General features: G+C 39.4%; 1 protein-coding gene across 4 annotated transcripts in view; it reads right to left on the reverse strand.

Moving 5' to 3' along the window:
• The window catches only part of FAM169A (family with sequence similarity 169 member A), a 65,259-nt gene extending 39,376 nt beyond the window's left edge, over positions 1–25,883 (reverse strand). For 2 of the 4 annotated variants that reach the window (XM_065905466.1, XM_065905465.1), the window contains exons 1-5: positions 25,746–25,883; positions 6,478–6,612; positions 5,310–5,409; positions 4,919–5,004; positions 2,658–2,829 (exon numbers count right to left, since the gene is read on the reverse strand). In XM_065905466.1, the coding sequence (XP_065761538.1) occupies positions 2,658–2,829; positions 4,919–5,004; positions 5,310–5,409; positions 6,478–6,609 (490 nt within the window). In that variant the 5' untranslated portion in view covers positions 6,610–6,612; positions 25,746–25,883. Of the gene's footprint in view, positions 1–2,657; positions 2,830–4,918; positions 5,005–5,309; positions 5,410–6,477; positions 6,613–25,745 lie in introns of those variants that run through there. The other 2 variants (XM_065905467.1, XM_065905468.1) reach the window with 2 other exon arrangements.
• Between the last annotated feature and the right edge of the window lie 1,342 nt (positions 25,884–27,225).

A 27,225-nucleotide genomic window follows, 5' to 3' on the forward strand; every position in this document is an offset into this window, starting at 1 on the left:
CAAACTGTTCCTTACTACTGAACTAACCATTAACAGTAAAAATCTACATCGTTCCTCCCCATCCTGCCTTCTATTTATTCTACACACCGTTATCTTGATGTAATATATTTTTATATTTGGGTTATATGTTGATTATCTAATCATTCTTCTCTGTAAATACATTATCTGTATAAAAATTTTTTTTAATATAAATTTTTAAAATTCCTTGCAACCATAAGGTTCTAAGTACCAATTCAAAAGTAATTCTGAGTTGTCATTATAATTAATATTAGTATATGACAGATCAAAACACAAGTATATTATACATTTGGAAAACTATTCAGCAAAAAAAAAAAATTTTACTGAAAATCTCTCTCTTAATTAAATATATAGAGCTTACCTTTTTCTTTTCAGTTTATGAGACCACGAACAAATAATATTTACTATTAATCCAGTTTCTTTTATTTTTATAGATCAAAATGCTTAATAACCATAGAAGGGACCAGAAAATCTTATTACAATGATATTACGCAACTCTGCAAGCTCCCTTTAGAGTTATGTATCAGATATTATACAGTGATCTACTGTTAAAAATTACTTTTAATGATCTGACATCTACCTAACCCAAAAGATAAACTATAAATCCTTCATAATAATTTATTTTAGGCCCCCAAAATTATATACTTTCTTGAACTTCATTTCCTGTAATTAGATTTGACCTCATAAACAAAGTCTCCTCTTATATATCAAGATAATTTTTATGTTCCTACTAATAACCCTATATACTGACTTGCTATTTTATTTAAAAAATCATAAATAATCACAGACTTTTCTTCAACTACAAATGTATTTAATAAAGACTTTATCTTTTTGCTACTGGTAGTTTTTTTCTGATACATATCAATACATTAAGAACAGTTCTATCACAAAGTGTTTCAGTATTTGTCCGAGGCAATTTTTTAAAATCATTTTACATTTGGGTTTCCTTTGTAGAAAACTACTTCCAGACTGAATTAGATGGTTAAGGGTTCAAAGGCTAGCATAATCACATCTAAGTACACTGTTCTCTGGCTGATGAGAGCCAGAGCTTAGAGTGGAAAAAGACAAATCAACAGGCCGTGCAGTTAGCCGGGAAGAATGGAAGGTGCTAAGAGGGGCAGACAAGTAGTACTTGGAAGCTGGAGCATATAAAACTGAGTTAAATACCAGAAAGAGAAAACGAAAGCCAGGCCCCAAAGGAGAGGAGGAGCCCCAAACACACATCAATGAGGGACCAACGCCTGGAATCAAGTACCGATCAGAAATACTGAGAGGGGAATGCTGCGCCCTGTACTAACTGTGTGTCTTTCATCTACAGATGCTCTAAGTGGAGAAGCATAAACTCTTCTGTACTTCAAATGTCTATAAGCTAGTTTCAAGTAGGAAACCCTGCTATAGCCAGTGTAGCAGCAACAAGCCTCTAATCCCCATAGGAATTACCTTGTATAACATAAAGCATATAGAGAACCAGACTCCAGCCCCAAATGTACAAGAACATTTTAAACCAATTAAGTGATATCTTTATGCAATGCAACACTAGGCTTCCACTAAACAAGTATCATTATTCTGCCTCTAAACGATGGTATCTTTCTAGAGTTACATAATTACTGGTTCTGCTTCAAATTTCTACAAGAATAAAACAGCATACTAACGGAGACTTATTTACTATACCAAACCATTTAAAACTATAGATCACAGTTTTATTTATTCTTGAGAAAAAGTGACCTCCCTTTTGTTGACTATGTATACTTATTGTCTTCATAAATGTCCACTAATTGCATGATTAAGGTTATTAGTCACAATTGTCCTTCAAGTCAGCAGGGAATTTGGTAAGATCTTTAGAGGGCCTTTGATCACAAGAGCTAAATTTGGCAAGTCTGAAATATAAAAAAGATAGAAAAATAACGTGAGTGTTCTCTGTGAGTGGTCTTTTGGCCGAGGCGCAGACCAAGGCTGCCTTTGCTCCTTGGTGGTTGTCAGGTGTGGAATACGTATGCACATGGACTGAGCAGGTTTGATTTTTCTGGCTCCAGTAGCTCTAGGGAACCAAAAGAACAGGAGAACACATACAGCAAGATGAAGCTGCTCTAGTCTGTCAGGAACAGGGTGTAGTTGGGTCCTGGGATCAGAAATCCAAACTTGACTAGATTAATGATGTCAAAGCTGCTTGGATTCGCTAAATATGTTAAAGCACTTTGTTTTTCATGGTAATTAGCAAAGCTGCCTTTAATCTGTCAGGCCGAATCAGCTAAAACTAAAAGAGAAAGGCTATGCATTGGTCCACAGATAGAAAGGGGCTTTGAAAAAAGTCAGTAATAGTGACAGCAATAGGAATAGAAGTAGAACAAGGACCTTTAAATAAAGGGAAGGAAATGAGAGGGAAAGAAGACAAATTTGAGCCTCAACATACAACTTTCATCACATACGTGGCAAAATTTTCCTGTCAAATGTTTAATCTTTTTTTCAAGACTTTTCCTAACAATCCTCACTTACATAGAATAAAAGCACTCACAAGAAATACTGAGTAAAATCATTTCAATTTGTACTTTAGATACTAATTTAAAAGGGACATTGATATAGGTGGGGTCCAGAAAGTGAGTTTACATAATACATATTTTAAATAACTTTTAAAGACTCACCTGTAGGCTTAACTGAATAAAACCCAATGGCCTCTCCTTTCTTCCACAGAATCTTAGCATAATCAGTACTGCTATGACACAGGAATGGGATCTCATTTCTCTCCATTTCCTGCTTTCTATAAATAATTCGATTCAGAACATATAGAACCACTCTCTCCCCAAGAGTTCTCACCTACAAAGAGAGTCAGACACCAGGCACAAGTTATAATACGCATCAACTGAGAGATGCAATTTACCTGACTCCCTGCTTCCATCTCGTACTGACATTCAAAGCATTTTGAATGCATTCAAAATGACTTGTAAACCATTTTATTATCACAAAGATGAGACCAAGTCATTCACACCAATAACAATCCATTTCTATGGATACAAGTTACGCATGAAATAATGCCTCTCAGCAAAATTCTAAAATAGGCAAGCAGGTTTCCCATATACCAGCGCCCAGCATCTCCACTTCAGCAGTCAGCGTTCTCTTCTGGCTTCCAACTGCCCAGACCCCAGGTCTCCCCAAACTCTAACTGCAGCCCCCAACATCTCTAGTGCCTCAGCTCTTTCCACCCATTCCAGCCTACACAATTAAAAAAAAAGTAAATAAAATAAAAGGGACAAAAGCTTAGTGTTAGTCTGAAAACTTTAAAAACAATCATCTCATTTGATGAGGAAAGCCGTAATTATGCCCTTGGGAAAGGCATCTGTCTCATCTTTTCCAGGCAAAATGGTCATTTGACAGTCATGTGTTTGTTATGCAACTCTCAGGAATACCTGTCTCCCCTCATACACATACACACAAACGCCTCCACCAGATCAGGTGGGCGATGACTGTGGCACCAGGGCAGTCTGATGAAAACAAAACTTGGGTCAATCACAGAATGGAAACAGAACCTCACTCCTACAGGGAGGGCTCCACAGTCACCGGGACCCCTGCATCAACTGCCTGACACTCAACAGTGGGGTCTTCCCCACAGATATCTGTCACTGCTAAAAACAAGAGTCTAGCCATGAAATCTACACGCCCGCTCCAACTTTCCTTAAAGAAAAACAAGAATGTCTAATTAGGGGAAGGGAGAGAAAAAAGCATTAGGCACACACACACTACTACCAAAAACCTCCCTGGAAAGAGATTTCCAATACCAACCACCACATGAAATGACCATGCTCACCAGCTTACAACGTAACCCATGCCTTCCTTGAACAGCTCTAACCAGCATGAAATTCCTCCTCACATTGAGCTGAAATCTCTTTCCCAAAAACTATATTTTGCTTGATATTCTGGACCACAGAGTCTACAAATATTTGAAAACAGCCCTTATATTCTCCTAAATTTCCTATCAAAGATGAATGTAGAAAAAGACTCATCTAATGATTTTGGGTACTCCTGCCATTCCAGTCTTTTCCCTTGAAATGGCTTCGGATCCCTAATGTCTCTCTGCATGTCAGCAGATGAAGCTACTACAGATATAAACTGAAGATACTGATAAGATAATGGGGCTTTTCTGTATAAACTTAGGGTTTTTATCAGCTTTCTTTCTTTCCTTGATTTTACTTCTAATTAACTAAAGCCCAATCTTTTTCATATGTGCTGCTGTTTTAGTTTGATCTTCATGGTGTACAGTTAATTTTTTGAACCCATAGATATTATTTTACCTTTTTCACTAGCTTATTTTCATGTTAGATCCTTCTCTTTTGTTTCTTAATTCTGCCTTTACAGATGAGTTCTCTCTTCCAGCACTGTGGCATGAAGAACTGATAAGCATGCCAACTATGTCATCTTCTAAGTAACTGATAAAATGATGGCTGGGACAGAAAAAGACCAAGCTTTACAGTATGCTGCTGAGGACCTCCTTTCCACTGCACTGTCTGGACACTGAATGGACCACCCAAAACGGCCCTACCGATAAGCAAGTTTCCTGGTCAGTCTCTCCTAGAGACAGAGAACCTAAGCAACCACGCAGAGAGAATAAGCTTTTTCCCACCCAAAAGGAAAAATCAGAACCTGAAGGTGATGTGGGTAACTACAGATCAATTAAACCACAGGTTCTCATTCCTCCTCCCTCAATACTCAGACCCTCACATTAAAATCAAGGAAGCCCAATCTAAGTGCCAGTTTCACCATAACAATGGAACAATGAAAGGGTTTACCATCACCAGGAATACTAAAATGGAGAATAGCCCAGTAACTTCAAAAACTATCACTGTTTATGGGAAACACATTGTGAAAAGGTCTCTTAAGAAACACTTTTAAAACGACAGGGTCTTGTTACCTGCTTAAGTCCCTCTCTAGAAGGGACAGATGTTTTCACAATATCATCAATAGCCCACCACTGATCAGCAAGGTAAAGTGCCACAGCTAAAAGAGAATAAATAATGGTTAACATCGAAGTCTTAAAGTACACGATATTACTATTTTGTAGGTTTTTAACGATACTCTTAAATATACCCATACTTTAAAATACAGTGTGGCAGCCCCATTATACTATCTTACTGTATTTCGCTCACTAAATATTTAACAGAGAAATTTTATTTTCTTAAATTTACAGTTTGAAATAAGTTTTTTTTTCTTCAAAATCCCTTCATGTAGCTATCTTTTAATAAATTTCTAATTGTTTGGGAGAAAAAATTCCTCAATTTATAAAGATTAAGCAAAACAGAGACCTGTGAGTGAGTCCTCAGGTGCAAATAGAGCAAGAACTTTCTGGGTCTGATCTCCACCATAGAGAGGTACAAAGCCTACATTTGACAGGCTAATAGGAATCTGAAATGACAATTGATTAAACATTAGTGAAGAGTTGGTAAAAAAAATATCAAAAACACCATGTTTCTACCAAAATTTTAAACATACATTAACACTAATTGTAGTTTCCTCTCACAGGATATTTCTAGTCTCCAGAAAAGAAAAAAGAAAAAAAAAGACCACATGAGATAGGCTTTACTTTTGCAGGAATTTTATGAACTTGGGAGAAGAATTAAGTATTTCAATAAGTATCACTGTGCTGTAGCTATGCATCTCAATAAAAACAAAAGCATGATATGCTCTATAAAATGATTTTAAAATTTTATCATTTGTTATTTAGGTCACTTGAGGGAAAATTTTCATTTTCTAGTAAAAGACACTAGGGTATTTTTCCCCTGAGATTTGTACAATACTTTAAATCTTTTCTGCCTTTAATGAATTAAAGTTGTTCGGTCTTGTCTGACCTCTTTGTGACCCCATGGACTGTAGACTGCCAGGCTTCTGTGTCCATGGAATTCTCCAGGCAAGAATACTGGAGTGGGTATTCCCTTCTCCAGAGGATACTCCCAACCTAGGGATCGAACCGAGATTTCTGGCATTGCAGTCAGATTCTTCACAGTCTGGAACGCTAATTCCCTATTTACACGTAATATTGCCATTCAAAGAACTGTAAAATACTGATGTTGGAAGAAGCTGAGAATTCGTTAAATAAACATCATTTGCCAAAAGAAAAACCTGAGGCCTAAACAGGTTAGAGAATTTGCCTGTCATCAAATTCACACTAGAATTCTAATAAATTTATGTCTAATGATCTATCAAAATATATTCAGAAATTTTTAATATTTTGGGAAAAGGAAGGCTTGTGACACAAAAAAGTGTAATGTAGTGTTTTGCTGATTTTTTTTTCTTTCGTTTTTTAATTAATTTTTTTTGCTGATTTTTATTCAATATTTATCCATTTTACTGAAAAGTCTTCTGATAAAATTTTCAAAGGTGATTAGTTATCACTTTAAAAGATAATAAAAGGATACTGACTTCATTATAAACTCAGTGGAAAAGATTGGTAAAAATCACAGCAGGATGCCTTACCGTAATATTGAGAAGAGAAAAACATTCTGGATTTTCAGGGTCCCCACACCTCAGATCTGACATGTAATCTTCAGCAGAATTTTCCAGTTCCTCATGACTGCAATTATCCAACATATCCACAGGGAATGCCATCCTCTTTAACAAACAACATGGGACAAAATGTTTCAGAGTATGAAATACTGTTTTCAAAAAAAAAAAAGAAATGCTATCATCCTGTACTGAGAAAACTTTCTCTTGTAATAGCACAGCATTTTACTGTAGAGAAACTTCTTTTTTTTACTATGCCAAGAAAGACTACAACTTGAGCCTGCTGATTTAAATGTATGTCAAAAAGAAAACTTAAACACTCATATTAAAAACAAGCAATGAAACAAGAATTAATGCCCATGCACCTTTGGTCAATTAATTTATGACAAAGGAGATAAGAAGATACAATGGACAAAAGACAGTCTCTTCAATAAGCAGTGCTGGAAAAACTGGACAACTATATGCAAAAGAATGAAAGAACATTTTTCTTACACCATTTAAAACATTTTCTTATACCATTTACAAAAATAAACTCCAAATGGATTAAAGCCCTAAACTTAAGACCAGAAACCATAACAGTCCTAGAAGAAAACATACAGAGAATACGCTTTGACATACAGCACAGCAATACTTTTCTCCATCTGTCTATGAGCACAAAGGAAACAAAAGCAAAAACAAACAAATGGTACCTAATTAAACTGAAAGGCTTTTTCACAGCAAAGGAAATCATCAATAAAATAAAGAAACAACCTACTGAATAAGAGGAAATATTCGCAAATGATATGACCAATAAGGAATTAATATCCAAAATATACGAACAGCTCATACAACTCTAAGTCAAAAAACAAACCAGTTAAAATACAAGCAGCAGACCTGAATAGGCATTTTTCCAAAGAAGTCATACATACAGATGGACAACAGGCACAGGAAAACATGTTCAGTATCGCTAACCATCAAAGAAATGCAAGTCAAAACCACAATATATTATCTCACATCTGTAAGAATGGCCATCATCGGAAAGAACATGAACAACAAATGCGAGAGGTGTGGAGAAAAGGGAACCCTCCTACACTGTTGGTGGCAGTGTAAAATGGTACAGCCACTGCGGAAAATATGGAGGACCCTTAAAAAGCTAAAAGAAGGAATTCCTGGTGGTCCAAAGGTTAGGACACAGCACTTTCACTGTGCTGGACCTGGGTTCAGTCTCTGGTTGGGGAACTGAGATCCTGCAAGCGAATACCTGGATATATACCTGAAGAAAACAAAAAGAGTAATTCAAAAAGATACATGCCACCCAAAATTCATTGCAGCACTATTTACAATAGCTAAGATTCAGAAGTAACCTGTTTCCATAAACAGATGAATGGATTAAGAAGGTCAGATCTTTTTTTAACGTGGGGTGTGTGTGTGTGTGTGTGTGTGTGTGTGTGTGTGTGTGTGTGTGTGTAATGGAATACTACTCAGTCATTAAAAAAAGAATGAAATTTTTTCTTTTAAAGAATAACATGGATGGACCTGGGGGGGTGTGTGTGTGTGGGTGTGTGTGTGGGGGTGTGTGTGTGTAATGGAATACTACTCAGTCATTAAAAAAAGAATGAAATTTTTTCTTTTAAAGAATAACATGGATGGACCTGGGGCGGGGGGGGGGGGGGGGGCGGGGGGGGGTGTGTGGGTGGGTGTGTGTGTGTGTGTGTGTGTGTGTGTGTGTGTAATGGAATACTACTCAGTCATTAAAAAAAGAATGAAATTTTTTCTTTTAAAGAATAACATGGATGGACCTAGAAGGTAATATGCTTACTGAATTAAGTCAGAGAAAGACAAATATTACATGTTATTAGTTATATGTGGAATCTAAAAAATAAAACAAAAAAATGAATATAACAAAACAAATTCACAGATACAGAGAACACGTTGGTGTTTACCAGTGGGAAGAAGCAGAAAGGGGCAAGTTGGGGAATTGAGGAGTACAGATGACCATGCATCAAACAAGCTACAAGGGTGCACGGCTCCTACAGGGAAATCTATGATTAGTTTATAACAACTTCAAATGGCATGTGTGTCTGTGTGCGTGTGGGCATGCATGCACACACACACTCAGTTATGTCCTACTTTTTGACCCCATGGACTGTAGCCCACCAGGCTTCTCTGTCTATGGAATTTTCCACGCAACAATACTAGAGTGGATTGCCATGCCCTCCTCCAGAGGATCTGCCCGACCCAGAGATTGAACCCGAGTCTCTTGGATCTCCTGCACTGGCAGGTATATTCTTTACCACCGTATCATAAATGTAATATAACCTATAAAAACACTGAATCGCTGTTTTACACATCTGAAACTAATACTGTAAATCCACTACACTTCATTTTTAAAAAATGAATAATTCCTTAAATGATAAAACTAAATATTTATAAGGTATAGGATATAAACACATATGCATACAAATAAATCATCATATACCTCTCAACATAAGAGTTGCTATAAAAGGACACAGGAACTTTTCAGAATCACAGAAACATTTACAAATAAGTTTTGGTGATGGTTGAACAACCTTATAAATTTACTTTTTAAAAAAATCTCTGAAGTACAGCTGTAACGAGTAAACGCTGTTCAGTCACTCAGTTGTTTCTGACTCTTTGCAACCCCACGGACTGCAGCACGCCAGGCTTCCCTGTCCTTCACTATCTCTCGGAGTTTGCTCAAACTCATGTCCATCAAGTTGATAATGTCATCCAACCATCTCACCCTCTGTCGGCCCCTTCTCCTCCTGCCCTCAATCTTTTCCAGCATCAGGGTCTTTTCCAATGTGTCAGCTCTTCACATCAGGTGGCCAAAGTACTGAAGCTTCAGCATCAGTCCTTCCAATGAATATTTAGGGTTGATTTCCTTTAGGATTGACTGGTCTGATCTCCTTGCAGTGCAAGGGACTCTCAAGAGTCTTCTCCAACACCACAGTTCAAAAGCATCAAGTCTTCCGTGCTCAGCCTTCTTCATGGTCTAACTCTCACATCTGCACATTACTACTGGGAAAACCATAGCTTTGACTTTACAGATCTTTGTCAAAGCAATGTCTCCACTTTTTAATACACTGTTTACGTTTGTCATGGCTTTTCTTCCAAGGAGCAAATGTCCTTTAATTTCATGGCTGCAGTTACCATCCGCAGTGATTTTGGAGCCCAAGAAAATAAAATCTGCCACTGTTTCCATTTTTTCTACATCTATTTGCCATGAAGTAATGGGACCAGATGCCATGATCTTAGTTTTTTTGAATGCTGAGTTTTAAGCCAGTTTTTTCATTCTCCTCTGTCACCTTCATCCAGAGGTTCTTTAGTTCCTCTTCACTTTCTGCCATAAGGGTGGTGTCATTTGCATATCTGAAATTATTGGTATTTCTCCCAGCAATCTTGATTCCAGCTTGTGCTTTATCCAGCCTGGCATTTCACATGACATACTCTGCACAGAAGCTAAATAAGCAGGGTGACAACATACAGACTTGATGTACTCCTTTCCCAACGTGGAACCAGCCCGTTGTTCCACGTATAGTTCTAACTGTTGCTTCTTGACTCGCATACAGGTTTCTCAGAAGGCAGGTAAGGTGGTCTGGTATTCCCATCTCTTTAAGAATTTACAGTTTGTATACTGTATCTCTCATGAATACAGCTGTTAAAAAAGGAAGCCAACAACCTAGAGGGGGTGGAGGACACTAAAGACTTTTCACTAAAGTCAAGAAAAATAAGAACTTACCTAATAAATAATATTATATAGGTACTTGCTAATGCAATTAGTTGAGAAAATTAAGACTTCCCTAGTGGCCCGGTGGTTAAGAATCCACCTGCCAATGCAGAAACAGAGGTTCAATCCCTGGTCCAGGATGATTCCACATGCCGTGGGACAACTAAGCCCACATGCTGCAAGTACTGAGCCTGAGCTCTAGAGCCCATGAGCCACAGCTGCTAAGATCCACACACCCTGGAGCCCATGCTCCACAACAAGAGAAGCCACTGCAATGAGAATCCCAAGCACAGCAACTAGAGAGGAGCCCCCACTCGCCACAACTAGAGAAAGCTCACGCACAGCGACAAAGACCCAGAACAGCCAACAGATAATTCATTAATTAACTAAAAAAATTAAAGAAAAAAGCAATTAGAGGCATAACAATTGGGGACAGGTGCATGGGTTAGGGGGAAAAGGAGACTATCTCTACCCCAATTTGCAAATAATACATTTAACTGAAAAACCAAAAAAACAAAAACAAAAATCAATGGAAAAATTATTTCCAGCAATTAAGAAAATGTAGTAAAATGGTAAGATATAAAATTACATAGAGAAATCAAGCCCTCATATATATATAATAATAACCAGTAAGAAGAAACAATAAATGGAAAGTCCAGGACTTTTTAATAGGTAGTACTGTTTCACTGGTCTGTCTTATAATATATTGAAATGAGAAATTAATTTTGCCCATTAAAAGAATATTTATTTATTTGACTGTGCTGGGTCTTAGCTGCAGCATGTGGGATCTAGTTCCCTGGCGAGGGATTGAACCCTGGGCCCTTCATGAGAACTCAAGAGTCTTAGCCACTGAAGTCCCCCCAATTTTTTTTTTAATCTAGGGGAAAAGTCACTGAAAAAATAAGTTACTTTTGTTTAAAGTGACCTTCAAATCTATTTTAATACAACAAAAGCATCATTAGATAAGGAACTGAATATCTAATAGAAATGAGATAAACACAAAAAAGACATATACTGTTATACATACAATTAAACATATTTTTCTGAATTCTGAAGATATGTTAATGAGAGGAAGTTCTTTTTGTTTTTTAACCGTAATCTAAAATACTGGTCCTAAGAACTTTAAAATCTGATATACATATGACTGGGACCTTAATTTGTAAATATATATACAATTTTTAAAATTGAGCTGACTTTTTTTAATTTTAAAAAATCAAAACCTAAAATTTAACACTTAAATTCAACCCATCTGCTAGTAAATGTCTAAATAAAAAGAGAAAGAAAAACTTGTGACACTATTTATGAAAGCAATACCATAGGACTTCCAGACAGCTTGTGAAAAGGAGGAAAAGAAAAACCAAATTTCAAGAGAGAACCAAAAAATAAAAAAAAAACAGAGAACCATCAGGAGCTTATCTAAATAAGATGTTATAGTTAGAAAGGGATCCTAAAATAAAACAGTAGCTCTACACTGAAGGAAGCTTATTTGTTAGTTTGGCAAATCTCTGTATCTCTATCAAAGTCAATATGAAAAAGCAATCTAAGCAAATACAACATTATGTTCTATAGTCAAACCATCAACTATAATGAAGAAACATGGGACTTCCCTAGTGGTCCAATGGTTAAGACTCCACACTCCCAATGCAGGGGGCCCAGGTTCAACCCCTGGTCAGGGAACTAGATCCCACATGCTCCAATTAAGACTCAATGCAGCCAAACAAAAATATTTTTTTTCTTACAAAAACTAAAAACATGAGTGAAAGAAAACACGAGTCAAATCCAAGTGGAAGAAGCACAAGGAGGACACTAGTTAAAAGAACGTTAGTACAAACTGTTTTTGCTTTCCTATAGACAAAATCCCAACTTTGTACCCAAGTAAAACATTCAAAGGCACTTAATATGCTACAGAAGTTCAAGAAAGAATAAAAGTATTCCTGGGACTTCCCCTTGGAGGTCCAGTGGCTAAGACTCCATGCTACAACCACAGGGGGGAGGCAGGTTAGATCCCTGGTCAGGAGAACTAAGATCCCACATGCCAAGGTCAATTAAAAAAAGTATTCCTTTTAAGCCAACTCAAAAGACCCTCTAAAATATTAACTACCAAAACATGGTATGAATGAAACATTTAAAATTTTTATTTCCCAAGAGTAACCATGATGTAAAGGATAAAATATAAATTAATATTTGAAGCTTACTTAAAAAAAAAAAAACATTTATTCATCGTAAACTATAAAGACTACGAAATCCTCAACTTGATGAGATTATATGTTTTCCTAATCAGCATTCAAATTTCTGTAACTTAAACATTCACCTGAATATCAATTAAAAGCGTCTCCTAAATCTCCAATAGTATGTAAGAACACTTTTGCTTACCATTCAGAAGACACCATTACAGATCAAAGGCAAGCAGAACATGACTAGTTGTAAAAAGAGTAGTTTGTTATCCTTTATTCTTAAGCCTTTTTAAACTGAGGTTTTTAAATACAAAAAATAACGTCTTCTGGGTTTATCTGCATTTTTAGTTAAAGATTTTAATAAAAACACAAAATGAAATGATTCTGTTTTCCTTAAATTCAATCATGTAAATACTCTGAAATTTGCATAATGAGCATTACCAGAGGGAAAAAATATGGTTAGAAGGGTTGTGATTTCCTTTCTTTTTTAATAACTAACTTTTATTAAGTGCCAGAATGTGTCAGAACTGTGCTAAAAGAATGCCAAACGCTCTCATTCAAGCCTTGAGGCAAAGATATGTGGTGGACCCAATTAATATTCTTATTTTAGAGGAAAGTAAACCACCTTGGAGATGTTAATCATTTCCCCAGAGTCACAAAGAGAGAGTAGGTGGCAAATCTCAGATCCAGGCATGGACCTGACACCAAAGCCCATCCTCCAGAGTGAGTAACACACTGGGTTCGGTGTCACATTTATGACTCATTATTTTATAGTGAAAACCTTTAGACTTGGAACACTAGAAATGTGGCCATTTCCAGATGCATCTCACTTAATTTTCATATTGTTCATTTTCCTGGTGGCTCAGATGGTAAAGAGTCTCTCTAATGCAGGAGACCCAGGTTTGATCCCTGGGTTGGGAAGATGCCCTGGAGGAGGAAATGGCAACCCACTCTGGTATTCTTGCCTGGGAAATCCCACGGACAGAGGAGCCTGGTGGGCTACAGTCCATGGGGTTGCAGAGTCAGGCACAACTGAGCAACTAACATTGAAAGGATTTTTTTTTTAATCTTTTTTGGAGATATGGAAGCATGACTGGTAGGTTAGTTGCTAAATCGTGTCTGACTTTTGCAACCCCATGGACTGTAGCCTTCAGGCTCCTCTGTCCATGGGGATTCTCCAGGCAAGAATACTTAAGTGGGTTCCACTTCCTTCTCCAGGGGGAAGCATGACTAAATGTCCTTAAATCGATCATTTCTGTGGCAACAAAGCAAGTTCAAAATAAATGTATTTCTTCTTCACTATAGAAGAAATTATTTCACTATTTTCTCTCTCATTTCACCTCCAGGGCATCTCCCAACAAACTTAAAAGTTGCTATTTTTGAATATAGTTTAAAAACAAGTATAGCATCATAGCTTTTAATATGAAAAAAATTAGAAAATATTTCCCCAATTCCAAAGGCCCAAACATACACCCCTTCTAAAATATTTCTAGGTTTTCAAATCTGTCCTTAAATCCATTACTTTCATTACTGGTCACTCTCAGTGCTAAATTTTATTGGCTAAACAATCACTGATCAGTATTTTAAAAAGATGAAAGAACTAGAAATTCTTATAAATCAGTAAGAGCAGCAGGTAACATTTACTGAGAAATGACGACATACCAGACTTTAAAGAGAATGCTGCATGTAACACAGAATGAAGTACTTCTATCAGCCCCATTCTACAGAGGAAGAAACGGAGCTTTAGAGATTAAGACATGATCAATGTCACACCACTAGTGGAGCTAGAATATGAATCCAGGCAAGCAAACATTCCAATGTAATTCTTTTTTACTCAATATGCAAAATCAAATATCATACTCTTTGTCATAAGAAACTTACTTCTGTAAAACATCACTACACCTTGTTATTAAACATTGCATTCACGTATCACACCAGAAAGAGTACTTGTATTGGAACCCTGTGCCGATGCCCAGGTCAGCTGTGCCACTAGCCAGCTTCGTGGCCCTAGGCAAGTTACTTACCATCTTAAGCCTTCTGTATTCTCATTGGTAACGTGATGCAACTAGACGGGATAATCCTAAGGACCTTTTCACCTCTAAATATTTGTAATTGTTTATTTTAAAAGATAGCGGTTAGCTTAAGACCGTGTAAATTGCTAGCCTTAAGCTGGTTCTGCTAGGTTTAGGGAGACAGAGAAGGTTAAGAAGGTTTTAGAGAGAAATATAGCTTGCTATGAAAAACATCAGTGACTTCTCTCTCTGTTTTTGTTGTTTTTAAGCTTCTGTCCAATGTTATATAACTGTAAAGCTGTCAGATCAAATTGTGTCAAGTACTTTATGCTCTGCCCATGAGATGAACCAAAGGCCTAACTAGATTCTACATGAATGAGAAAGCTTAATGTCCCCTTAAGCAAACTAACTCATCAAAAATTTTATGCAGAATGGACAATGAAGTGTAGAAAATGTCCAAATTAATTTATAAATTAAGTAAATGGCATGCTCATTAATCCTGGATAACCTGTATAAAAACATAATACACCTCTTACATAAGAACACAAGAGGCCCACCAGCTATTTTATACCCATCTTTTAATACTTCCATCCCCTTTTCCTGAAAAATTATGTAACTGTTTGCAAGAATGAATGTTCTTTAAGAAACAAACTATGAGAAAGAGCTAAAAATCAAATCATTACTGTGATTTCCCCTCCTTTTTAAGGTTAATTACTGGATATCAAGTATATTTTTTATTCTATAATATTTTATTAGCACTCTGAGGCTATACATTATAATTTCCAAATTATTAAAAATATACCTGAAAATAAGAATCCTCTTTGAAAGTATGTGGAACTTTTTGTATGATTATTTAGTGTTCTCTTATTTTATTTCCTGCATATCAGAACCTTTTTTAATTTATTTTTTTAACATATATCCCCTCCCTGACTCCCTCCCATCAAATATATATATTCTTAAAGCAGGAAAAAATACATATTTTTAACTTGAGTTCCTAAGTTACTTCAAGAGGGTCGCTATTATTGGGGGCTTTAGGAGGAGGAGAAGATCCAAAGAATCATGGAGATTTTAGAGCTGAAAGAGTTCTTAGAAAAAAAAATAATTATCTCAACCAGTCCAAGCCTTGATCCTACCTCTGCTGATTGCTTCCCCAAGACCGAAAATAGGTTAGGTATCCAAGTAACATAAAATCTGTGATGGCTCTCAACCTTTTACACAAAAGGCCTGTTTCTAGACCTCACTGTGATTCTCCCTTTGTCTCTTTTCTCCCCACCACCATACCCTTCTCTGACTAACCTAGGCCCTGTATCACATCAGCTCAACTTCTATTCTACTCACCTTTATCCTTCTATCCTCCTATCCTTCATAAGGCCCTAAGTCCAAGATGACTCTTTCTCCACTCCTAGAACTGAGTTTTTGAGTGTGACAAAAATGAAACCACTGAACAGACTGCTACAGTTATCAACATTTAGGTGGGCTCAACAATGCTCAGAAATCCTTTTCTATCCTCTGAGAGAGGAAAAAGATTTGATTATATATAAGTAGCCAAAGCGAAAGTGAAGTCGCTCAGTCATGGCCAACTCTTTGTGACCCCATGGACTGTAATCCATCAGGCTTCTCCATCCATGGGATTTTCCAGGCAATAGTACTCGAGTGGGGTGCCATTTCCTTCTCCAGGTGATCTTCCTGACCCAGGGATCGAACCCCTCATTGTAGACAGATGCTTTATCGTCTGAGCCACCAGGGAAGTCCTACATATATAGGTAAAGATGCCTATAAATGTATGGGTGATGGGACAGGAAGTTAAATGTGGTTCACAGTAGTAGTAATGTCAGTCCTGTCCAACTCTTTGTGATCCCATGGACTGTAGTCTGCCAGGCTCCTCTGTCCATGGGATTCTCCAGGCAAGAATACTGGAGTGGGTTGCCATTACCTTCTCCAGGGGATCTTATGGACCCAGAGATCAAACCCGGGTCTCCTATGTTGCAGGCAGATTCTTTACTGTCTGAGCTACAGGGAAGTCCTACAAACGTGGTTTATATTTGTTACCTTTTTTATTTCAAGTAGAGAACAAAAATCAACTTTTGAAGTAATAATCACTGAGCCAACATGGACTATGCACCTGATTCTATTTTAAACATTTCACATGTATCCCTGAGAGAGTTTTTATCCCCAGCCCATGAAGCCAGGGATATAATCATCTCATTTGTCAGATGAGGAAGCTAAAACACACAGCAACAGTGTAACCTGTCCAAGGCACACTACTTCTGTATGTGCAGACTCAATCCCTGTCTGACTCTCTGCAGCTGCGTTCACTGTAGCCACCAGGCTCCTCTGTCCATGGAATCTCCCAGGCAAGAATACTGGAGTGGGTTGCCATTTCCTTCTCCAGGGGATCTTCCCAACCCACATCTCAAGTCTTTTTGCATTACAGGCAGATTCTTTACCAACTGCCCAACCTATAATAAGCAGCAAAGCTAGGATTTGACCCCAGGCAGTCTGGCTATGAGACTGATCCTTTTAGTCACCATACCAGGCCAGAAAGCACATTGGGATCCTAAGTCGGTGTAAGACTGCTCACACATACCAACAGAAATCTTATCAGCCTTCTAACAGTTTAATTCCTTCTTCATTTCTAGAAAAAATGGTCCTACATCTAAGAAATCATTTAAATATGAAGGCAATGGGTACTTGGCATGTTTCAGGACTTACAAAAGCAACATCCAGTCACATGGCATAGAAGCTGATGCACTTGAAAGGCAGAATGTGTAGAATAAGAGTTAAGGGAGTGTGTTCTCAAGCCAAAACTGCCAGGATTAATAGCTGGGTGAAAGTGAAAGTGTTGGTCGCTCAGTCGTGTCCGACTCCTTGCGACCTCATGGACTGTGGCCCACTGGGCTCCTCCGTCCATGGAATTCTCCAGGCGAGAATGCTGTGGTGGATTGTCGTTTCCTTCTCCAGAGGATCTTCCCGACCCAGGGATCGAACCTGTGCCTCTTGCACTGCAGGTGGATTCTTTACCATCTAGGCCACCAGACTAGCTGTGTGGCCATAAGCAAATCAGCTGAGCAGAGAGAGGAAAAGGACCTCTGAAGAAGGAATAAAGTTCAAAGTAAAAACTAATAATACATTAAAAGTTTTACATGAAAAAAATTTACATCAAAAACTCAGGGGCAAACTTTATATAACCAATATGATCCATAAGAATCAGCTTCCTTAATACAAAAGTTTTTAAACTAAGCAAATAAATAAGCAAGTGGCATGAACAGGCAATTCATAAAACAAGAACAAACATAAAAAATGCTCAACTCAAATTTTTTTTAAAAGCCTATTCCATGTATTTTTAAAACTAATTTATGAAAAATATTGGTATATATTTATATTTTATACAGAAAATGATCTGGAAGGGGTCACATTATATTATTAACAGTAGATATTCCTGGTGAAGGAGGAAGAGCCAAGGGAAGAAAGGAGATTCCACATGGAGCCTCCTTCCTCAATCACTCACTGTGCAGTGTAGGCTCTCTCAGATGCAACTCTGACAAAATTTAGGTTACATGCCTCCATCCAACCTCCCAGGGAGAAGAGTGATTTGGGAGGTTCTATTTTGGGAAGACAAGCAAGGCTTATAGGGCCGACAGGCCGACATGGGACTCCTAAGCAAAACGAGTCAGACCACAAATACTAAATGACCACAGCCAGGGATGGATGCTAAATCCTCATCCTCCTGTCTATATGCTTGGAGGAAGATAGAGTGAGCCACTTATATTTCTCAGATACATATGCAAAAGCTTAACAATAAATTAATAGGCGATATGTGAAATAGACATGTGCTTGTAACCGAAGCTTCCACTCATCAACCACATGTGGTTCTGCAAAGAATACCTTTGCCTCTAGAACATGTCAGCTATCCCAGCCCGTCATGACCCAGATTATTAAACACTGTTTATAATCTCACAGGAGCAGTTTATAAACCTCAGGAGGGGCAAAATAAGAATTATTTAAATGAATACACCATGAAGTTTTGTCCTTCAACATTAGACAATCTTTTTTTTAAAAATCTGGCTTCTTTACCATGAAACAGATCCAATTTTATACTGCTTAAAGTAAATACGAGTTTGGCATAGTAAATCTCACGGACATAGGCAATTTTAAAAAATAGGAGTCTAAACAATATGCATATTGCTGTACATATCTTTACCATATAATATCACAGAGATATGTCTCATTAGAACTATGAAGATGGATATTTTCGTTTTAAAGGAAATACTAAAACAAAAACAAAACTTGGTACTTAATTTTGGCTTACAACTTAGGAAATATTCTGTTGAGTCGCAATCACCACTACCACCATCACCACCACCTCTCCCCATTTCCTAATGTAACCAAGGGTTGCTGCTACTTGCAGAGTACCACGCCAACTTTCAAGCTGGCCAACACAAGCAGCCGCCCAACACAGGTTAAATATTCCCTTTCCCTTCCCGACTTCTCCCACTCTGCACTGCGAGCCACAGCCTCATACACCTGCTCTTACAATCTTCCTGCAAACTCAGGTATGTATGCTTACCCAGATCAAGTGAAACTGTTTTCTTACACTTCACCGGCAGCAGGCTCAGGGGAAAAAAAAGAGATAGTAGTAGCCTTCCTCTCTGGCTTCAATATATTTGTTGTTTAATCACTAGGTCATGTCCGACTCTTCGCAACCCTAAGGACTGTAGCCTACCGGCCCCTCTGTCTGTGGGATTTCCCAGGCAATGAATACTGGAGTGGGTTGCCATTTCCTTCTCCAGGGGTCTTCCCAACCTAGGAATTGAACCTGCATCTCCTGCTTTGCAGGCAGATTCTTCACTACTGAGCCACCTGGCTTCAATACATATTACTATATAAATGAATGACGAATGACTGAACAAGTTTGCATAAATAAACCACACACTGGTGCTAGAACAAAGAATTACCACAGATAAAATCCATGTGAAGTTCTGCGGCTAGAGGAAGAGCAATAGATGGTCTCTCAACAGGCAGATAGAAGGGGAGACCCTCTAGGATGGGAATGCTAAAAGGAAGCCAAAAGCATGCTGAGAATAGCAAGGAGTTGGATTCATCAAGAGAGTTAAGGTATATAAAAAGCAGTGGCATGTACACCAGGAAAATAAATTGAGGATAGAAATAACAGGCCAAGAACACTAGATTAAAGAGTTTGGACTTTATTTTGCACACAGAAGGAGGTAATTTAAAGATCCTGAGCAGAAGAGAGATACCCAAGGCTATGGTTTAAGACAATTTACCCAGCAACTGCATGTAGGATGGATTAATAGGTAAAAATGAAGGGAGACAACTTGAGAAACTCATGAGTTTCTTGCAAGTTCCTCATGCATACTTCTTTTAACATACTTATCACAGGAGAGTGTGATTTACCTATTCTACCTTTTCTTCATCTATTCTACCAGGCTCAGAACTCCAGAGAAACATAATTTTTCCAAATATATAAAAAGTAGAGATGGGTCAAATGATCTCTGATGTCCTTTCTAACTAATACCTTAGGTCATGCACGACCACTTAGAGAAAGAAGACAGGGAAAAAAAGCACTTAATTTACAAAAGATTGGTACTATCTAATGAATAATCATTTATTCTAACTCAAAATGTTTTCTGATGATGAAAGAACTATCATTCATTGCTTGCTTACCTTGCACGAGGCATTATGCTCAACATTCTACACACAATAAATCATTTATTCCTCAAAATGATTCTATGAGGTTAACTATTCTTACACACATTCTTCCAATGAGGAGCCTCAAGTGTGAACAGGTCAAGTTTCCCAAGTTCACACAGCTGGTAAGTGGCAGAGTTAGCCTCTAAACCTAGGCAATCTCTCTCCAGAGGGATTTGATCAGGTTCCTAGATCAAGACAAAAGTCAATATAACCCATAATGTACCTGATCATACAAATATCATATATCAAGCATATTGTTCAGTCACTCGTTAAGTGTTAGATTTTTTTGAATCTTGCAGTATCCTCTCTTCAGATTTTAGATACTTGTTCTAATCACTATGATCCACCTTCAGAATTTTAAAATGTTTACGACACAATGAACACAAAGTCAACCGTTTTAAAACGAAAGGGAAACTTAAAAGCTGACAAAATGAGATTCAGCTGGTACTAGACTCAATATGAATTATAGCAAGTGTTTTTTTTCTAAGTTAAAGCAAAATGATCCCACAATAGGGCTTCATTCAAAATTAGGAAAGGTGTACCTCAAGGATGTATACTCTCACCACGCTTATTTAACTTTTATGCAGAGTACACCATGAAAAATGTTGGACTGGATGAAGCACAAGCTGGAATCAAGACTGCCAGGAGAAATATCAGTAACCTCAAATATGCAGATACCACCACCCTTATGGCAGAAAGCGAAGAAAAACTAAAGAGCCTCTTCATGAAAGTGGAAGAGGAGTGAAAAAACTGACTTAAAACTCAACATTCAAAAAACTAAAATCATGGCATCTGGTCCCATCACTTCGTGGCAAATAGATGGGGGAACAGTGACAGACTTTATGTTCTTCGGGTCCAAAATTACTGTGGATGGCGACTGCAGCCATGAATTTAAAAGATGCTTGCCCCTTGCAAGGAAAGCTATGACAAACCCAGCATATTAAAAAGCAGAGACATCACTTTGCTGACAAAGGTCCATCTAGTCAAAGCTATGGTTTTTCTAGCAGTCATGTACCAATGTGAGAGCCGGACCATAAAGAAGGCTGAGCGCCGAAGAACTGACTCTTTCAAACTGTGGTGCTGGAGAAGACTCTTGAGAGTCCCTGGGACAGCAAGGAGATCAAACCAGTCAATCCTAAAGGAAATCAACTCTTTCCTTTAGATAGGTCGGATAGCATCACTGCCTGAGTGGTCATGTGTTTGAGTAAACTCTGGGAGATGGTGAAGGACAGGGAAGCCTGGCATGCTTCAGTCCATGGGGTCAAAGAGTCGGACATGACTGAGCAACTGAACAACAATTAGGAGATACAGAAATGGAAAAGGACCCCCGGTCTCTTCATAAGTCAGAGAGCATTTAGTCTTTTATTCCATCCTGAGGATTACATTTTAAGAAAACTACACTGAAATGGCATCACCAACTCGATGGACGTGGGTTTCGGTAAACTCCGGGAGTGGGTGATGAACAGGGAGGCCTGCGGTGTTGCGGTTCACTGGGTCGCAAAGAGTCAGACATGACTGAGCGACTGAACTGAACTGAACACTGAAAAACTGGAACGCCTCCAATGGAAAACAATCAGGACGGCAAAGGATCTGGAAACAACAGTACAGAAGATGAGGAAAAGGAACTGGGGAGAAATCAGTGAGGGCAAGTCTTGTTGAACAAGTCTTACAAGGGAAGAAACTTCCCTTCAGCAAATTCTATCCACAAACGTATCACACCTCTTGAAAACACAGATGGACTAATGAGCTCATCAGAGTACCGTTAGTGACTGCGGACACATTCCAGTTCTGACTGGGGTAACACCTCTCCACCCAAGGCACAAGGACATCCGTCTTCATTTATGCCAGTTCTAGAAAGGAGAGCCAAGAGTCCATGGAATTCAGCTGCATTGTCTGCATATTCAATTGGAAAATCACGGGGTCATTTTATAGAACTACGCCTTTTGTTGTTGTTGCCATTCTGAAAAGCTGCTCAGATACAAAAAGTTAGTATTCACCAGTTTCACAAAGTTTCACTTCATTCAGAATCACTTCGGTTTCTTTTTTAATGATCTAGAAAATTTTATCAATAAATCTCCTCAGCCTTGAAATTAATTTCAAATACTTTTAAATATGCATTAAATTACAAAGCTAAATATCAATACTTTGAACATGTGTTTGTTTTTTGCTAAATATAGCTATATTTGCCACTTGTATGCAATAATTAACAGAAAATAGGACCAGATACTAAAAAAAAATTTTTTTTTTTACTTTTATTTTTTGGTCCTACCACATAGCATGTGGGATAGTAGATCCCTGACCAAGGATTGAACCCATGCCCCCTACAGTGGAAGTGCAGAGCCTTAATCACTGGACCTCCAGGGAAGTATCCAAATCTAAAACGAGAAGATAGATTCTTATTCTGGGATCCACAAGAGCTATATGGGGGACTATATAAATTATATTCAATTTTTCAAAACAACACTCATTTCCCCACATTAATACCCAAACTAATGAAAACCAAAGATTTTCTTGGTTTTAATTTGAACTCTACCAACTCAACTCATTTTGGTTATACTTTATCTCATGAAGAGCAAAAGCTCTGACTGACAAGTGGTAGAGAAATCACAATTTTAAAAAAGAAAAAGTCATTGTTTTGAAATGTACCTCAAAAATGTGCTGTACACTGCATGACTGTGGGGGGAAGATAACAAAAAGGAGAAAAAGTTGAGGAATACTGAACTAGATACTTAAAAAAAATTCTAACTTCATTGATGACGATACTAGTAGTAGCTCACCTTTAGGAATGTTATCACATTTAATTATGCTAACATTTTGAGATAAGCTCTATTATAACTACTTTTACAAGCCAAGGTTCAAACATATCTATTTGGCTTAAATTATGAAATTATACTGCCTCTGAATAATAACTACTATTAAGAATGAGAATAAGTTCATCTGGTATATGATGAGCTGGTTGATGTAAATTAAAAGCATTAGTAACATGTATAAAAGACTTTATAGACTAAATTCCTTATCAATACAGTTTATTATTTTATCATTGTACAACAAAAAGTCAAGTTGACTTTTCTCTGTAGCTATTCACTGAAATTGGCTTCTCCATTATCACTATACTGGTATCACCCCTCTTAAGGCCTCCAATAATAACCTCTCAATTTCCAAATTCAAAAGATTATTTTCATTTTATCTTTCTTGTCCTTATGACAGATCAGATCCAACTGACTACTGTAAAGTTTCTCTTTCCTTGGCCAATACTCTCAAGTTTATTAGTTTCTTTCCTTTCTCAGTTTCTTTCAGCAACTGAACCCTCTTTTTCCTCTCCTGAATCCATAAACGCAGGGGTCCCCCCACATGCAATCTGGACTTTTTTTTAAAAGGGAATTTACTAAATTGATTTGTTCCCAATACATATTAGCAAAAACCTCTGTGCATTTAGATTAAGGAATTTTTAACATTTTAATCCACAATGCTAGACTATAAGCATCGTGAGTAGAGTTTGTCTGTTTTTGCACTCCACAGCATAAAACACTCAGTGTTTGTTGAATAAATGAAAGCTACCTCTGGTGTAACCTAAAACTAACATCTCATTGGAGGAGCTAGTAACTAAAATCATGCTCTTATTTTCTCTTTTTACTCTGTGCTGAACTTCCTGGCAGGAACCACCTCAATCCCCAGGGACCTAAAACAGGTCCACTCAGTGCATAGGCTATCCTTAAATTCTTTAAAACAAGACTCATCTCTCAAGGTCCAAGGTCCCTTTCACCTAATTCTCCCCCAAAAAACATGTCAGCAGGGAGAGGCATGACACTTCTACTAGGGATGGTACATGATACGGAATCATTTATTTTCAGACAGAATAAGTGAGAGAGTCTTCAACTAATCAGAAAAAGTTTAGAGTGGAAGGGTATAAAAGTTTAAAGAGATGACTCTCAAAAGCATCTAATTATAAAATATTTTTTCTCCAAATCAAAGTTAAGTCTTTGCTTAAGGTATATTATATAGTTATTAAAGAAATTTGTAATGATTTGAATACTACTTAAAAGATCAGACTAATCTGGAACTTGTTAGAATCTAAAATCTACAGGTAAAGCATCTTAGAGTATAATCACTCAAGGAGCAGGCAATGTTGCTACTCACATAAGCAAAGTTCCCTAAACCAATCCTCATCATAAATTCAAAGGAGTCCAGTATGACAACTTACCAGCTTTCCATGAAAGACTGATATTTTATCATTGTTTGCGCTGAAAGTCTTATCACAAATGAACTCTTCCCAGGTTCCTCTCACCACATTCCCTGGGCTCACACCCACATTGCCCCCCACCCCACAAAACAAAAGAGACAATCAAAGATTTAAAACCCAAAACTTAGTCTTGTCCACATACCAAAAACTTAACCTTGTGCATAATAAATAATAATAAATTAAAAATGGTTCCTCTTGTAGGAGAAAACCAAAACATAGCGTGCAAAGATAACCTGTACATCTTTTGTACATGCAAGCAGATATACAAGGCACGTCAAACCCAGATCCATTTTGGCAAATTCCCTCCAGGGCCCAACTGTGTGTATTATGCAACAGCCACCATTCCAGGCTTTAATCCCTGTCTGTGATGCAGTGATAAAATACAAATGGCCAGAGTATACCCTACTAGGAACTTAAGTAAATTTGTGAGGAGATAAATTAAAAACAAGAACTACCAAATTCTCATGACCCTTGAAAAAGACGGAAAGTGTAACAGTTCTGAATCACAATACAACTTTTCCTTTGGGTAGTCTTTTAGCAACCTGTCCCTATCCCACTCAAGAATCCTCACACGAGAACGTTTTGTTTGAGGTTTTGAAAGGATATCCCAAAAGAGTAAGGGGTTAATTGTGATCTACCCCAGACAAGACAGTCAGACCAACTTCCAGAAGCTGAAAAGCCAGTGAGAGTAAAATGAAGTAAATGGAACCCAAAGCCCTGAGCCATAAACAATCCAAAGCTTCACCCACTGATTTCTTAGGGCACAGGCCTCGAAAATTGCACAATGGGCAGCTAAGAACTAGAACAAAATTGCCACGACCTGTATTTTAGAAGGGAATCTATACAAAACCTAATCCAAAAGTGGTTACAGGTAAGGGAGACGGTCAGAGCATCCATGGAGGCCACCTGCGTGGCGGAACCGGAACGCTTCCGCCGCCCCTCCCCCACCCGCCACCAGGTCCGCTTCCCCCAGGCCGAGGCCAGCGACCCGGCCGGAAAGGCTCCAGGTGGGAAGGCAGGAAGGGAGCGGGCTCGGCAGGCAGCAGCTGGGGGTCGGGCCGACGCGGGCGGAGGAAGGAGAAGGAGGCATTCCCTCACACAAAATGGTGGCGCTGGCGCGGAGGCCGACGCACCTGGGGGCGCCCCACACGCCCCTCGGAGGAGGCGGCCAGTCGCCCGCAGCTGGACGCGCGCCCCGAGCCCGGGCGGCCGGCGTGGGCCTGCGCCGCGCCCGAGCCCTCGGGGAGGCCCGCAGCTCGTACCCGCGTCACTGCCCGCGGCTGTGCGGGGCCAAGCCGGCGGGGCGCGAGGCCGGCCCCAGCAGCTTCGGCCTGGGCCCGGGGCCCCCCGCCCGGGACGGGCCGCGCACTCACCTCGGACGCGCCGCCGGAGCCGCCTGAGGAGCCCGGGAAAGGAGGCGGAGCCGCGGGAATGAATGGAGCCGGCGGCGGCTCCCCGGCGACCCCCGGCCGGGCCCGGGCCGCGCCGCTCGCGGCTGCCGGGGCGAGTGCGGCCGCCTGCCCGCCGCCCGGGACACCCGGCTCCTGGTCGGCGGGCCGGCCGCAGCCCACCGTGCCCTCCGCCGGCGTGACGCACTCGCGCCGCAGCGCCTCCAACCTCTGCGGCCGCGCGGCGCCCGCGCCCACCGCGAATCCCCCCGCTCGCCCGCCCGCGGCGCGCGGCCCCTCCTCGACGTCCGGGACGCCGCCCTGCCTCCGGCCCGGCTCGCGGGTCTCGCGGGCGCCGGGCAGGTGTGGGCTCGGCCGGCCGGGGGGCGCCCCGCGGCCCCCGCCCCGCCCCCGCGGCCCCTCTCCCCGCCCCGGCTGCCGTCGCTAGGCAGAGAGCGACGCCGCAGCTCAGGCGCTGGCCCGGTATTAAAGAGTGACCTTGGCTTAGCTATAAAAATAGGTGTGGGTAAGCCGCGGGGACCTGGACGCTGAAAGTGCGTATTCCTTGACTGTCAACATTCGCAGACGACAGTCTGCACTCCCCGGGGAGTTCTCCTCCAGCGAGGGGCGGGACCTCCGGGAATTTACCCAGGGTGGGCGAGGCCAGCCGACCTCCGGCCGGGATGCAGAGAGAGCGGGCGAGGACCACTGGAACCGCCCGGCACCTCCCTCTTAAATCCACTGCCACGCTGGAAGATGGAAGCAGAAAGGAGGTAGAGAGCCCCATTCACAATCTGGAAGAGCCCAATCTGGACAAGACAAGACTTCCATTTTGAGATTACCAGGAACCACCAGATTCCTGCGTTGACCTTTTCTCTTTTCTCAGCCTAGCACACGCAAACTATCCCCAGGCGAACGGCGGCTCCACCCTCCTCGCCTCCCCTTCCCCTCCCAACATATTTCATCTGCCTTAGCGCCCAGGGCCCTTTTGCTAATTACACTCTCATGGAAGGAAGATAAGCGCTCAAGTATTTAAAGCATGATAGATTTCTTTAAAGTAATGCAGGCCATGGTTTAAATATGTTTAATAAATGAATTGAGGAATAGTATTGTGTCAATCCGTAATCTCTGGAAAATAAGCTCACCATTCAAGAGCTGCGGCATTGTTTTCAGCTCATCCAATAGGTTTGAAATTGCTTCTTTAATTCCTCGGAAATAAGCAATCGCAGTTCCAGCCTTTCATGAATTTACTAATGATCAACGAAGCCAATAAATACTTTAAAGAACACTTGTTGATAGAGAGATATTTAACTCAGATGTTTTTCACCAAATAGACTTTTCTAGTTGCTCATAAAAATCAATTTCACATCTCTAATGTTTTATTTGTAATATTTAATTAACAGAAATCTTAAATATTATAAAGTATTTACCATTTTTCTGGCCCTTAACACTGAATAAGATTTAA

This window comes from Muntiacus reevesi, chromosome 14 (genome assembly GCF_963930625.1).
Source record: "Muntiacus reevesi chromosome 14, mMunRee1.1, whole genome shotgun sequence".
NCBI lineage: Eukaryota > Metazoa > Chordata > Mammalia > Artiodactyla > Cervidae > Muntiacus > Muntiacus reevesi.